The sequence below is a fragment of the Tuber melanosporum genome (assembly GCF_000151645.1).
Source record: "Tuber melanosporum whole genome shotgun sequence assembly, scaffold_78, strain Mel28".
Lineage (NCBI taxonomy): Eukaryota > Fungi > Ascomycota > Pezizomycetes > Pezizales > Tuberaceae > Tuber > Tuber melanosporum.
In genome coordinates, this window is record NW_003299126.1 from 462,984 (window position 1) to 479,102 (window position 16,119).

Consider the following 16,119-nt stretch of genomic DNA (forward strand, 5'->3'; position numbering starts at 1 on the left):
GGAGGAGGAGGGTAAGGAAGTGAGGGTCGGGTGAATAAGGAGAGTAATGGGCAAACTAGCCAGAATTATTATTATGATCTGACAGCAACGGGGAGGTGGACAGTGAGATGTGCTCGTACTGTAGTCTGCTCGAGTGCTCGATTACCGATAGAGTACTATCACTGTACCCTATCATACATGCTGCTGCTGCTATCATACCTGCAGGATGACACTCAATAGCTGAGCAAGAATTGCACAAGATGCCCGTACCGCACCAGTAGGGTATGGCATTCGAGTATGATACAGTACAGAATGATTGTCGACAATTCGAACAAGTTGAATTTGAGCCCCAACTTACACGGCAATTCTGCACGCTACGGGTAATACCGCAGACCGGTACGGGTGAATCCGCTCCACTCCTTGCGGGTAAGAGAAAAGAAGGTGATATTCAGCTGCGATAGTTTCGAATATCAGCCCTAAAGCACTCAAGCACAGTAGTGGCAATGTGCAGTTTGTATGTAATACCACGGCATAGTCCGACCCAAGTGCCTTTGCAACGTTTCAACTTGCCATACACGAGCAACTACGATATCCAGATACGGTCTGCTAGACTGACCGTGTAGAATCAGCTACAGCCGTGCTCTGGTACAGCACTGTACTGTATTCACCCCGGCTGGTTAACGTGGTATTGTGCGTTGGGGGTCAACCTTCTGGGGTGGAGTTTGATTGATGGTGGCAAAATCATTTTCGAGGCTCCTAGAGCACCGCTATTTTTCCCACTGGCTTCCAGGTGGCTATAATACTGTACAGGACTGCCACACAAGTGGAGAGGCATAGCCTACCGTAGTCAAGGTGTTCGGTACCATAACCGATTAACTCTCCACAACCATCTCTATCACGAACTACGGTGGGGAAAGAATCACGGTACCGTTCGGGTGGCTCACCATGGTTGGCTCGAAGCTTCACGAGCTCAGTCCCAGCCGCCTTCTCCCCCACCGGTGCTACTATGATACTGCAGACTACTCAGGTACACGAGTATACCTCATACAGGACAGCACCCGTGGTCTACTTCCTCAGGTACGGCACGGCAAAACTGCCTCCATAAGCAAACAAAAGGGGAAGAGGAGATGATCCCGCCCTGCCCTGCTTTCGCTCATCAACCCCAAATCCCACCAGTCTACCCGCCTGCATGTTGCCGATACTGGCACAGTGCAGTACTTGAAGCAGCCGGAATGGACTGTGGTTGCTAAAGCCTTGGGATAGGGAGCGGGGAGTCGTTCCTCTTTCCTTACCCTAGCGGGCGGTGCGTCGAACCAGCTAAATCCACTTAGTCTAATGCTAGCACCCGTCCTGTACAAGTGCTTGAGTAGTCTAACGAAGACGCTTGGGGAAAGGGTAAGCTTACTCGAGTACCTTTTAGAGGTTGGTTCCTCTTTCCCCTTTAAGTTAGGTGATTGGCGAATTGAGCTTGCAGAGTGCAACAGGATGGCGAAATATCGCGGGCACCAAAGTTGGGTTAGGATCAGGATAAGCTGGGAGGAACACAAGGTACTCGAGTAGTTCGGTAAGCACGAGTTGCTACGCTCGGGGAAAGAAAGAGAGGGAGAAAGGAAGCCCAGGGAATGGGGAACGGGAAGCGAGGGCAGGGAGGAATATTTTGGTATAAATCGCCCCACCAGCCCCGCTATCCCCATAAATGGGGGGAGGGGACAGAGCCTCGAGTTTCGAAATCATTTCACCAGCTTCTAAAAAATCGATCCACCCCTTCTGCACATTCTGTGAGCGCGTGAATATAAACAATCCATCTACAGGAACCTTTTTAGCTTTCCGCTTTCCGTTTTGCCTTTGACTTTACCTTTCCGTCTCACCCATTTATCTGCGGACCTATTTCTCCCCCCTTTTCTCCCCCCTTTTCTCCTTGCCATGGATTCAGAGCAATTCCGGGCAGCTGCTTACTCTGCCATTGACCAGAGTAACCTCCCTCCCTCCTTCCCTCCGCCCCTACCGGCTTCACTCTACCAACGTCTGCCTGCAACTAACAAACGGACCATTGGATAGTAATCGACTACTATGACACTATCGAATCCCGCCGCGTAGTCTCTAACGTCTCGCCTGGATACCTTAAACCCCTCCTCCCTTCGGGACCCCCAGCCAATCCTGAACCCTGGGCCGACATTCAATCAGACATAGAATCCAAGATCCTCCCCGGGATAACCCATTGGCAAAGCCCTAACTTCCTCGCATTCTTCCCCGCGAACTCCTCATACCCCGGTATCCTGGGAGAACTCTACTCTGCCACCTTCAATAGTGCAAACTTCAACTGGCTCTGTTCCCCCGCCGCGACAGAGTTGGAGACAATTGTCCTAGATTGGCTTGCGCGGTTGCTCAACCTGCCGGAATGCTTTCTGAGCACGAGCAGGAATGGCGGTGGGGGAGTTATTCAGGGGAGTGCCAGTGAGGCTATTTGCACAGTCATCGTCGCGGCAAGGGAACGATACTTGGGCAATCTCGCTGCCGCAGGCAAATCGGTGGAACAGAGCGAGGGGATCATTGACAACAATAGATCAAAACTTGTCGCACTATTCTCAGACCAAACCCACAGTTCTACACAAAAAGGCTGTCAGATTGCCGGCGTAAAACATCATTCCATCCAAGTCCCCGGCAGTGCCACAGAGAACTACGTTCTAACGGGCCCACTCCTTCGCAAGGCCCTAGAAGAACTAACAGCGAAAGGCCTACACCCCTTCTTCCTAACTGTAACTCTTGGCACCACTGCCACCTGCGCCGCTGATGACTTCGCTTCCATAGTCCCTGTGTTGAAGGACTACCCAAACCTCTGGGTCCATGTCGACGCGGCGTTCGCCGGCGCAGCTCTCATCCTCCCGCAATACCATCATGTCCCGGCCCCCTTCAAGCATTTCGATAGCTTCAACATGAATATGCACAAATGGTTGCTAACAAACTTTGATTGCTCGTGCCTCTACGTCAGGACCCGCAAGCACCTACTAGACGCCCTCTCTATAGCCCCCCCTTACCTCCGAAACCCATTCTCAGAGCAAGGTCTAGTCACCGACTATAGAGACTGGCAAATCCCCCTCGGCCGCCGGTTCCGCGCGCTCAAGATCTGGTTCGTGATGCGCTCTTACGGGGTCTCGGGACTGCAGAGGCATATTTGGGATTCGATCCGGCATGGGGAGAGTTTCGCACAGTGGGTGCGCGATCGCGCAGACATATTCGAAATCGTCGTGCCGCCGGCGTTTGCACTTACAGTATTCGCAATCAAGACGACACGGAGGGAGGAGAGTAACCGCCTTACCAGAGTTGTGTATGAGGCGGTGAACGCCGATGGGGAGATATTTATCACTAGTACGGTTATCGACGGGATCTATGCCATTCGTGTTGTAGGCGGTGGGCCTAAGATCCGAGAGGAGGTGCTGAGGAGGGCATTCGAGATTCTTGTTAGCAAGACGGAGGAGGTGCTTAAGGCTGAGGGTACACCTCAGGTTAGTGGTATCAATGGCATCAACGGGGTTGTGAAGATTGACTGCGTGAATGGCGTAGATGACATCAAGCTTGGTGGTGTCGATGGCATCGCTACGCTAAAGTAGGTGGTTTGGCATTTTTTTGGGGGGGAGGGGTCTGGGTTTTTGCCTAGAGCTGCCTGCGAATGATAATACATGTCGAGTCGCGATTCTAGGGGTTCTCTATTTACCTACTTTTTCCCCTTGTTTGTCATTTTGCACATGTATGATATAATATTGCGATACTATTAACTTAAGAAAGTACTCCTTAGCTATTTTTCAATTTGTATCCTTCGGAATGATATTAAAATCTGTACAAAAGAGTTGCGTATTCTGACTCCATATTTCAAAGTATGGTGCTCGCAAATAAATTCCCATTCTGGCAGGCCTATTATTTATAGGGGTACTGAAATGCAGGATTAATTTTACACTAGATGATACAGATAATCGGTTACTAGGTTATAAGTTAATTGGTGTCCCATACCCGTAAATCACGTTAGGGAAGGCTACTTGCCAAGGGGAAAAAGTATGCATTGTCCCTAAAGTCGTTAAACGCCAGCCCGTGGCAACGGCTGAGGATCAGAGCGGTAGCACAGACTGGTGGTTTGCTTAGGATTAGGGACAATCCAGACTTCCCCCTCGCCCCCTCACCAAGCACGGACTCGATATAACCACAGTGCTCAAAATACCGCAACATATGTACTAGTACTATGCTACCGGTATCCATCGTGGCAGTGATAGAAACGATCAAGAAGTAATGTCGCCGTAGCAGAGGTAGTCATGACTACACGAATAGGCTTATGTCCCAGATTGTAAATTGGACTGGAAAGTCTCACCCTCTCACTGGTTCAAGGGATAGCATTGGTCGTCCATGGCATTGAGCATCCCGGTCCGAACTATTTTCATGCCGGTACCCAGAGTGCCCGAAAGATCTGATTGGTAAACGTGCACGGCCTTCTTATCATGCTCGTCTCAATTAGAGACAGTAGTTGCAGAAATAAGCTGAAGCTGCTCCAGTATTGGACGCGGGGTTTGGTTCGGGGAGTTTGTTGCTCCGTTCCTTTCCCGGGCAACCAATGTTATACTCCTCTCTGCTCTCATCGTAAAGTGGGGTTGAGCTGATTCAAGTTATAGATATATAAACTCCTCTCCACAGCTTCCCTCCCTCTTTCCCTCCAGCATCCAAACCTCAAGAATGGCAGCAACGCAAACCGCTCCCACCCTCTCGATCGGCGTCCTCCTCCTTGATAATCACGAACTCCTGGACAGCACCGGGCCAATCGACCTTTTGACAAATATCTCCCATCGTTTCCTCACCCAGCTCCCGCAGACGGAGGTATTCCTCCCGCTCGCGCCGCGGATAACATGGCACTACATCTCCCACAGCCTATCCCCCATGAGCGCTACCGGGGGCCCGCATCTCCTCCCGACAACCACGTACACCACATGCCCGCCCCTCGACGTCCTCATAATCCCGGGCACCGACGTGCTCGCGCCCCTGCGCGACGACGTGAAGGATTTTATCGTCGCGCGGGTTGAAGAGGTTCAGGCTGTGCTCGCCGTGTGCTCGGCCTCGCTAGTGATGGCGAAGGCGGGGGTGTTGGCGGGGAAGAGGGCGATGAGTAACAAGATGTTGCTGAAGGCGATAGGGCAGGACAATGCGTTTGGGGCGCACTGGGTTCCTAAGGGGAGGTGGATGAGGGATGGGAATATTTGGACTTGTGGCGGCGTCACGGCTGGTATGGATATGACCGCTGCGTGGATGTTGGACAATTTTGATAATGCGCTGGTGAAGTGGTCGTTCGAGGTTGCGGAATTTGAACCGAAGGAGGGGGGATGGAGTGGATTCGATTATTTGACTGGAGAGGTGTAGGCTTTAGCGGTTATTTTTGTTGTGGGTGAGATGTGTTAGATATATCTTTACTCAGTTCTCTTTGCTCTCTTGTCGGAGAAGGGTGAAATTACTGTTCTGGTATGATAACGCAAATTACCCCGTTATCATATGAGTAGTCAGTCTGACGAGTGATATTGGCGAACTTGACCCAAAAAACTACCACCCCCTCATCCTCTGTGTCCTCCTGCTGGTTCCATGAGACCACAGTAACCTTTCCACGCTAAAACCCGCCCTTGCATCTCAAGTGGGCTTAAAATTCCCCCTTGTATTCACCGCCCCCCCCACTACCCACCATCACCAGACGCCACACCAACCGGTTGTTAAGTAGAGCATCATAAACTGTCACTCGTTCTCAGTGCTGCACCACTGACTTGCTCCCCATCCACACGCGGCGGATAATGCAGACTATGCCTACCCCAACTCAAGGAATAATTCGAGCTCGTTGACATAGTTTTTCTCGGAAAAAGAAAAAAGGAACTCCTTTTGGTAGTACGAGTCATGTTATATAACCACTTATCTCGGAGGCCCGGTGCAAAAAATTGCCCCCCACCAGCAGACCAGGGGTGCCGGTGGGATAAGGTTCTATTCCAGTTCCTGCTTGTCTCCTTTCTTTAGGAAACCACTAAATTCTGTCCGTGAGGTTTACTCGATGGTGGGCGCGCCGGGTAAGGGAATAGAAAGAAATAATCCACAAACACAAAACGAAACGATATAAAATGCATTTTTCCCGTCAGCGTCCCTGGCGGGAATAGGCTTCGCGTTGAGGCCATCGTTATGCTCAGGGGGGAGGTTACCAAGGAGGTCCAGGTGGCACCGGGCATCCTCCCATATCCAGGCCTTCTGTTATACTTCAAGCACTCGGAGAGGAGTGTGGGCTTCAGTTTGATGGAGGCGGTCGAGGCGGGATCTGGTATTCACGTCTTCACTGCGGCAAGGGTGTTTTATAGCAGCTCCCCTTACGCTCTCCTCAAAACCACCGACACTATGGCCGAAAAGATCCACAGGTGGCCTCCACCGGAACTTTGTCTGCCAGAGGTTAAAACCCCCATCCTGGATTTGGGACCCGCGCAAGCAGGTGGACATCTTCTCGTTGCTTCCCGAGCAAGCGCGTCCCCATGGAAGACACTATCGGCGCTGTAGCGGAGTTGGTTGGCTCGCAAGGATGAGATCTCTGGTATCAGCTGCGGCTAGGGTGATCTGAAGAGCGCATGCTGTGCATCAAATTGTTTGCGTTGAAGTTGAAGGGGAAAGTCTCGCGAGTTGGGGTTCCTCTTTTCTTGAGTTTGCAGCATGGAGGGAGTGGCGGTGCACTTGGGATCGGGAGTTTGTTGGGGGGTATTCGAGAGAACACTATGAGCGCTCTTCAGGGTGTGGCGGAACGGAAGGGAGTTATGCTGGTGCAGTTTGCCAATTATCTATCGTTCCCATTCCAGAAACTTCTAACCTCACTAAGGTTAGGCGGACATTGCTGGTATGTTTTCGGCAACTGTTGATGCTGGTGAGGTCGAAGTGATCCTCGGAAGAGTTTAACTGGGAGTCGTGTACTATAAGGCTCCGTTTCCTGTTTTCTATGACAAGACACCTTAGCAATTCCGATCATGGCCTCCAAAGTTATAAAAGCGTACACCGGAACCTTTCCAGGTCATCAGCGGTCAATCGTGGGCGAAGGAAATTTGAGAACTTTCCATGATAGAATCCCTTAATCACGTCATCGCAGGCGGAAAGGCAGAGGAACCCCTTCGAATAAATTGGCGGCCGGAGCAAGTCTCTGGGAACGGGAAAAACTATAGAGGAAGAGCGACAGATATTTTTCTAATATGGATTGCTAGTCACGAACCGGGTACCGATATATGAAATTGGCCTCAAATTTCAAGAGTGGCCCGGGCTCCTAACCAGCGAGGACAAAGTACGCTCGTGAATACCAACGGAGAACAGGAGTTTGGAGGGATGAATTATCTGCCTTTAATCCTACTGAGGGGCTGGAAAACATCAGGGGAGGATAAAATGATGGCCCCACATCGTTGCTCGTGGGGAATCCCTTGGATATGTGATATAGTATGCTCGAACTTGCCTCGTAATTTTTGTCATTCTCTATGTGGCTCCACTGGGGTGGGTTGGCTGTGGTGATTGGGCTTTCATAGGTTGAGAGCGATCGCAATTCCATAGACTGTTAGACTATGACACTACCTAGCGGTGAAATACACGCCAGTCGAATGTTTACCTAGTAATTAGATTCAAGCGCGGTTTGGCGAGTAGACTAAAAGCACCCCAATCAAGAAATAGGAAATTTCATCCCACAAGGGAACTGCATCCAATGAATGCAAACACCTCCAGCTCCCTGTCTCCAGCTATTTCAACCCCTGCCTCATTCTTCCTCCCCTTACAATACGCTTCTCCCTCCGCTACCAGTACGAGTACTCGAGTACGGTACCCCCTCTCCTTCCTCTTCTCCTTATTCCGCATCTTCTCCCCCTCCTCGCTCTCCCCCTACATCTCCTCCTCCCTCACTACCCCTCCTTCTTCTCCCGCTTCCTTTTCTTTCTCTTTTGCCCTTCTGCTCCCGCTGTTGCATCTGTATCACCTTCCCCTTCAATTTGCCGTCCCCGGTTTTCTTCTCATTTTCTTTTCATTCACCTCCACCCTTAAACATCTCCCTCACCTCCCCTTCCGCTCCGTTCCTGCCTTCACCTGACCTTCTACCAGCACTTCCACTGCCAGCTTATCCTCCTATCTCTCCCGTTCCTTCTTCTCCTCTTTCTCACCAAGCTTCTGCATGGTATTCTATCTAGCTGCCCAATTTACTACTGCGGTCTCGCCCACCACTCCGGTCTTGTTTACCCTTCGCGGCTCTTTAACCTTCTCCGCTTCTTTGCCTTTCCTTTCCAACCTTCCCTTTCCCCCTCTCATCCCGCCCCCCTTCACCTGCCTGTTTACGAGTACTCTTATATTCCATTCCTTTGCTGCCTTATGATTATTACCAATGAAAACAACCTATCCCCCATGTTCATTAACCACACCCAGATCCCCTTTAGTTTTCTACGCTATCCCCCCAATCGACAAGCTCGGAATAAGCTACAAGTCCCCTCCTCAACAACCAGCCGAGTGCAGAGAAACTTTTCTAGGATACACTTCGTTGACGATTAGCCACCTTAGGATACTTGCATAGGATAGAGATCAAATGCTAGATAGAGCCGAGTGCTTTTTGGCTTTCTTTTACGGTATTGTTGAGTGGCGAAGGGATAATTTGGAAGGACTCGAGGATGGAGATGGTGAGGATATCATCGGTAGGGCAATGAAGTTCTGGGATGGGATTTTCCATTTCCTGGGTCGGGTTGGGGTCGTGGGTTGAGCTTTTGGTACTCGGGATACGGTCGGCGTGTGGGTTGGCGAAGGCATAGTGTGGATTGGTGAACCTTTTGAAGTTAGAATCCCCCAGTATAACCCTCTTCCTCAGATGGTTGAGAATTACCGGTAGTGTTGGTTCAAGTCTACATTTTAAATTCACGGCACCAGAAAATTATTTGAAAAAAGTTTGAAAAGTCATGATAATGGTCATGTATAATAAAAAATTTAGAGTTAGAGTAATTGTATTGTCTATGATACTAGTACATATAGCTAGAAGATGGTTGATGATATCGGTAATTACTAGCTACTCGAGTACATATTTTTTTTACATCTGAAAATGTGTGATACTGTACAAGTTAAAATGGGAGTATTGAACTTTTTTGTTCCAAGTGGGAAAATTCATTACAACTTAGACGACACATCCTCGAAATCCTAGGAAAAACAAACCAGATTGTTTTCCAAGCCCCTGGGGACATTCAGGCCTTTTTTTTTTAGCCATAATTATATGAATCAGTGCCCATCTAACCTCAATGAACTGCAATCAGAGATAAGACCAAGTTGCCAGACATAGTACAGTACTGTACAGCGACATATCTAAATCGTTGGTCGCGCATTTCACACCAGATGTAGTGCTCAGTCTCACAACACAAGCAGAACCAATTCGACTAGAGCAATTTGATCGTTGCTACGAGCCTTCCAGGATTCGAGAAAGATAGTTGCAGCTCTGGAGCACACGCGAACCTCCTGAAACAAGTATGATACCTTTTTCTTGAGCCCTCATACATTATAAATACAATATACCGGTGTGATATGTCGAACCTTTAGCATGGTTTTCTAAAATATACATGAATCATTGAACAGAATTTCAGAGGTCTTCTATCATATTATACAACTAATTCCAAAGCGGGGTATCACTGGGTCTATCAATCATCCCTAGATTCTCACCTACTCGGATATGTAATTTAATTTCTGCGAGTAGTAGTAGTAGCTCATGAGGGATGTAATGCGCCGTAGATTGAATTCGAGTAGCGCGTGTTTGTTTGTTTTGGGCATATCGGTGTGGTGTTGCGAGGGATACAGTACAATGCGCCATGGTGTGTTATTTCCAAGTATGTATCATATAAGTTCAATAGACCCTCCTATTAGGTCAGGCTGGATCAGATATTATTATTATTATTATTATTATTATTATTATTATTATTATTATTATTATTATTATTATTATTATTTACCTATCAGCTGATAGAAGGCATGGCCAACAGCAGACTTTGAATCCAATCGCCGAAACAGCTTCTTCCAGAACCTCCCCACCACTCCCGTCCCGTCGCACAGACAAAAAGTCCGAAAACCCAACGACTTTCCACGTCCGGCGTTCCGGGAATAAGGCTTTAGAAAAATCAGGAGACATAGCTCTAACCATCATATGGTACTATATACCTCGGCCTAGCTATGAAGAGTCAATGCAGGCGAGGAGCACATTAGTGCAGTCACACCCTATCACTCGCACCTGGAACGTTTTCACCGAACGATAACGTAGGTGCTCCCAGCCACGTGCCCAACTCGTGATACCCGACTCGGAGGTCGGACGCAATGCCCTGAACAGGATCACCACGATTCCTGAATGCCCTATCATGTACTCCCCTGCTATGATATATGATACACTTTTTCACCCCCGCCTAAGGTCAGATTATCATACCACTTGGCGTTGAGAATCCTTTTTTGTGTCAAGTAATCGTGGCCGTAACATTCGATGGTGATAAAAAAATGGGCAGCTTTGGCCACCAGTGAGCCCAGACTGGAAGTGGGTGGGTGTTGGGGTACGGTAGGAGATGTGGGGCCGAATATTGTTAGGCAATCGTGCATTGAAAAAAGAAAAAAAAATGATGATGATAATCTACGTACCGGTAGGATGAGCATCTATCCCCACAAGTGATATTATGTGAAACGCGGAGTTGGCCCGAGTGGGTAAGGTGTCAGGAATCCACTAACTCTAGTTAGTGGCCGACTAGCGGGAGCTCAGGAGGTCTATTCCCCTCGACATCATGAGTTATTATTATCATACTACCGGTATCCATCATGCAGGGCAGGAACATTAAGACATCCTACCCAATGTGGGGAGGGGGAGGGGGGGGGGGCGCGGGGATATCGAGGGCCTTCACCTTCCCCAATAACCTTGCACCCGTATTTCTCTGAGGTTTGTAATCACATCTGGGCCAGCATAAACTCGCATACGCTAGATAGCCCAATGATAAGCAGTAGCAGCAGCGCATAAAACCGAAGAGTGCGACCTCGACTCAAGTGCCCGCAAGTCCCCCTTCCTTGAGCTCTCCACAATCAAACAACCACAAAAGGCACAGCGCCCATATTCGGCTCTGATGCACGGTACTTGGCTACATATGCGGATCCAGCTGTGTCCACAAAACGTCAGAGAATTGCGAGTGGCACGAGACAGACCGGGTATACGAGGTGGTACCGGTACGATAAAATCGGATTCTAGACCACGGCCCCAATCGTAGGGGTAAGGTAAGGTCTAAAATCTGCGGGGTATGATAGAAAAAAAGGAAGGAACAAAAAGAAGTGGGGAAAAGGACAAATAATTATTATAAAGGAAATGAAAAAAAAGGTTCTCCCATGATTTGTAATAATAAAACGCAAGGTCCGATTGTCATACAGACCCACTACTGCGTACTCGTATTATAATGACAAAAGGCGTCCGCCAGGATTGTCACGTACCGTCAAACCACGCCTTGCTGCATCGCTCGTCTTACAACCATACCGTATCTCCCCCGGACGAGAAAAAACAAGTTGGGTGAGGATGGCCACAATCGCAACAGAGCCCAAGCTCCCCCTGTACCAGGAGTCGCCGTCCAGAGTATTCCCGTTGAAAACAGTGCCACGAGGGGGCCATGTGGACCTAGGGGGGGGAGGTGTGGTAGGGACAGGAGGATAATCCTCCGTTAGTCAGGCTACAGCGCAGAGGATAGATATAGTACTCGAGTAGGACCGGACAATTTTCAGGTAAGCTGAGGGGGGTTTGGTTCGCCCTAATTTGAGACCGCCGTCGGATCAAGCCGTTGGAAATGTCTGCATCAAGGCATCCGAGGTGATGGAACCTGGATTGGCGTCAATAACACTGTCCAATATCTGTCTACTTTACTTGTACTTGTACCTAGTACACACGAGTGGGGCAGCATCTCCCTAGAGAAGGAATTCAGGTGAATATGGTTCTGGAATCCCATACTTGACTAATTTACTCGCGAAAATTGCCACATACCAGCCATAAACCTCAAGTTGAGTCTCGTGCCGCATTACCGCAAAAGGGGCTTCGATCACCGAACTCTAGCTCAGTTTCTCAGGGCTTGATCATCAAAGCGCAGACCCAGCTCAGAATGTGATAAACCATATACTTCCCCACTTTCCCAAATTTTCCATTTGGTGCAATCGCGCTACATCACTATTTTCAACTTGAAACCTTGGCTATGGCTTTTTCAACACATTAGTCGAGTAAATCTCATTTCTCATAGCTCTCCAAAGATCCTTGCCAACCCCCCCCCCCAATTGTCGAGAAGTGTTTTATGGTCCCAAAGCCGTTATAATGCGCCTACTCAAATCGGTCAACGACTCTTAGCATAACCTATCTGCATACAAAGTTCGCGGGAACCAGTGTTGCTCACCCAGAGTTTTAACTTTAAATGCCTGAGCGTTTTGCTCGCCATCTTTTAAAAAGAGTAATCCGAGGAGGTTACAAAAGATGTTTTAGGAACTATATCTGTTAAGAATAGGTTTGGTGCCTAGTCCTAAATCTCTAGGCTCGTAAGCTTTTATTGAAGGGCTAGAACTAATTTTCGGCTCCTTACTGTGTAATTCTGTCAGACTGCCGTTTCCTTCCGAGCAGTTTTTCCCTCTTCTGTTTCTAGAATGCTCCACAGCAAGAAGTGGAATGATTGAACCTCACGTTATGACGTCCAGAACTCCCTTCTTTGGAATAGGAGGGGGAAATCACACCGGAAAAGGTTGGCTCTCAGTCCTCCACTGGTACAAATAAACAAGGTGATAGAGTGGGGTTCAATCACCCCATTTCTAACGGTACTCCATTCCTTGAGCTTTGGTTCCTACGCCAAAGGACCTTTTCTAAATCCTTCCAAATTCCAATCGCACCGCTTGGTAGGAGCATTGTTTGCAAAGCACGTTTGTGAAACCACAATACAACGGTGGTACCGCCATAGCCTTGAAGCTAGCGGGCAATCCCCAATTACCCAACCGGCATTCCCGCAGGCATGGAGCGGAAAGGTGCACATCTTGCAGCTCTCGGGCGAGAAACGATGATATGATAGTAGGGCAAAAGAAAACGACGCCAGCATGAAAGCGTGAGTGATATTTCATGAGGGCAGAGCTATTTAGATTTATTCCAGGAACGGAATAAGCAAGTAGAACGAACGTACCAATGTGCAATATCTCGAAGTTAAATGAACTCCATCTTTTGATGGGGCGGGCACTATTACCGTAAAAACCGAAATAATGGAGAATCTCTCTGGGACGTTGGAGTTGCATCTCCGAGTAAGGTCCGTTGGATTCTTATTTTTTCCTCTTCTTCTTTGTCTCAGCTGAGGGCTGAAAGATAATCTTTTCGCTCTGCCCCCCCCCTGGTAGAGCGGGGGGGTTCTGGACGTATTAGCGCCATTCTCAATTATGCAGGTATGATATGTCGGTATTTACGGTATTGACTGGGAGCGGGAAAAGTGAAAACTCATGCAAATTTATGCCAAGGAGCTAAGCTACGTTCCCATGCTAGTACGGAGCATCGAGGGTAAGTTGAGTTTGTCGAACCCCTCTCTGGTCGGGGGAAGTGGAATCTCGACCGCTGCAAGAATGGGATCCCCTCTACCACGGCCACAGGGCGGGGGTTCGACAGGCCCAAACACAGCACTTGTATTAGCGGAGAAGGCCGAGTATGGTAAGCTGCGAGAAAAACACGGTTAAATACTGGAGTGTAAGTACGAGTACTGTACACACAATGTAATTTCGACCAACGAGCCAAGGTTTGACCGACTTAGGTTCACACACTAAGCACGGCACTTTTACTTGCAGGCGTCGTCACCAAGCCAGGAGAGGGTGAACAGGAAGACCGATTATTGGTGCCCGGCATTCACGTTGTTCTCGCCCAATCCAAGGGTATCCCAAAACCCTGGCGTGTCTTACTGTATTACTCGAGTACTTGTAACCTGGATAAGAGCAACATGTCTGAGGACGTCAAACTCTCCCCTCCAAGTAACGCGTCGTTCCGTTTTGCCGGCACTTTCTCCAGTCCCCGCCAAAATATATATATATATATTGGAAAGTCAGACGTCCTGAGACATCTTTCTCTTATTCAAGTTATGATAATACGGAGTACGGTATGCCGAAGCCACTCCTAGACTTCCGGATACTCCTAAAATGGGCAAGCGCAAGGTCGTACAAGCGACTCATAGGAACCTCTCAAAGAGTACTGTGGTTGTCTTAGGGAGTGATATCGGGCGGTACCGGGTGCTAAGCAATTCCTAGACTTCCGGGATACTTTTGAGGTTCTCAAGCAAAACCGGGTCAACACGAGTAGAAAACTAGGTCCGCAAGAATAACTCCTACCCCGGTGCTTTAATTCGCTAGGAGGTGCGCCGGTCCCTACCTTGACTATCGCATTTAGCCGTCCACCCGCCAATTCACAAAGTGTCTGGAGAGGAAATTGCCAATACCTGGTGATTTAGCCCTAACCCAAAAGAAGAAGAAAAATTAATACCTTCGATGCTACTTGCAGATGCTTTGTGTTTCTGTATCTCAAAAGTATCGGATGCATTTTATCGGTGGTGAAAGAGGAGGAAGGGTACTGAGTCATGTATTTCTCTGCTCGAGTACCAGCACAAGTAGTCTGTCTCGGGAACTAGGTTTTCATTCTCCATTATTATTCTGCCCTGACTTCCACGCTTCTCTCCTCTATTTGCTTACGTGAAGACTATCACCACCGTCACACTGATCGCGCATACCTGTTTATCAGCGTCAGTACAATTGGCGAGTGACCGGTGATGAACAAAAGTTTCCTCTTAAGAGGATGTGTGCGGCGGAGAGGGCTTTCTCCCCGAGGATACGTATTGAAAACGGGAGGGTGACATGCCTACCTACTGCATTTACGGCACATGCCAAAAGCAGTGTCCTCCGTGAAACGCCGAATTGGCGGTGACGGTTTCCGTGGTAACCAACCGAACCTCAAGACCTGATGTTATGCACACCGCTGGGGAGGTACATGTACCAGCCCAATTTTGTCAGCACCTCACATTGCGAATATTGGAGTACTGGGCATGTTTCATTCTCATCAAATTTTGGTTCCCTTGCATGTCTAACTTCTCCAGATTCATATACCTAGTTAAAAATAGGAGACCGATGACTCGTATCTACAGTATCCTCCAGAGAAAGGACTGCCCGACAGTGCATTAGGTTGGTTTCAGTCTCTCAAAGTTCGTTGATGTGATTCTCAAATTCCGAGTAGATATCTGGCGCTATCACTGTCCGAGAACTGGTATCGTAAGAGACCCATTACGCTGCGCCCGGCAGATAGGTCCCGGCTCCTGCCACCAAACCAACCCCCCTCGGCCTTCGAGTTACAGGGCATCCCGTGCCCCTCTCGCCCGATAAGATACCTTCTCGACCGAGCCTATCTCCGGAAATGCAGAACGGTGCAGTACTCGAGCGCCATGCGTACCGTAATCAGAGGGACTCCCGGAACAGCAGTTCCAGAGGTTCTGATTGGTCCATGGGTTACCCGCGCTGGGGCGGTAATGATGATGATGAGGCCGAAGCGGGAAGTTCGAGTCAGTTGGATCAGACCTGCAGTGTGATGGTGGAAAGGAGTCCACCACACGTCGGAGTATTGTAAGAAAAAGAAAAAAGTGTAAAAAAATATGAATAAATACCTGGGCAAATTTACTGGAATAGTTAAACCTCGCACGGGGACGTCCAAAATTCCCACTCTTGGATTAGGGGGGCAAAACGCTGCGATGGCTGAACCACTCGGCCTCGGCCTAAGACAAAAAGAAGAGTAAAAAAGTTCCACGCTCTCTACCAGCAAAAGCAACTCCAAAATCCAAGCAGAAGTTCAATTATTCCAGGAGATGCGCGATGATACAAGTACCACCTCTGTCTGGTCTAGTGATTAGCGAATCATAGCCGTTGGCTGACATGCCTCCCCATCAGCAACCCGGGCAGCACCGAGCCCCCACACCGCACAGGCCCCTCTCAGCGACTGCTCTATGGGGGTACTCTACTCGAGTATTTGTGGGAGAAGGTGAGAAGGGTGAGTTTGTCAAAAGAATTACCATTGGCCCAGTTCCAAGCATCCACGCATGAGCCATC

The 16,119-nt window shown here is 48.9% G+C and overlaps 2 protein-coding genes; both read left to right on the forward strand.

The window, feature by feature from the left end:
• Positions 1-1,710: 1,710 nt before the first annotated feature.
• On the forward strand, positions 1,711-3,587 carry GSTUM_00010987001 (uncharacterized protein; the record flags this gene model as incomplete). XM_002841634.2 has 2 exons in its annotated part: positions 1,711-1,951; positions 2,038-3,587. The coding sequence occupies exons 1-2, from the start codon at positions 1,903-1,905 to the stop codon at positions 3,585-3,587; spliced, it is 1,599 nt and encodes a 532-aa protein (XP_002841680.1). The 5' UTR covers positions 1,711-1,902.
• Positions 3,588-7,712: 4,125 nt separating this feature from the next.
• Positions 7,713-8,924, forward strand: GSTUM_00010989001 (uncharacterized protein; the record flags this gene model as incomplete). XM_002841635.2 has 1 exon in its annotated part: positions 7,713-8,924. One exon carries the CDS (start codon positions 7,713-7,715, stop codon positions 8,181-8,183), a length of 471 nt encoding a protein of 156 aa, XP_002841681.1. The 3' UTR covers positions 8,184-8,924.
• Positions 8,925-16,119: the final 7,195 nt, after the last annotated feature.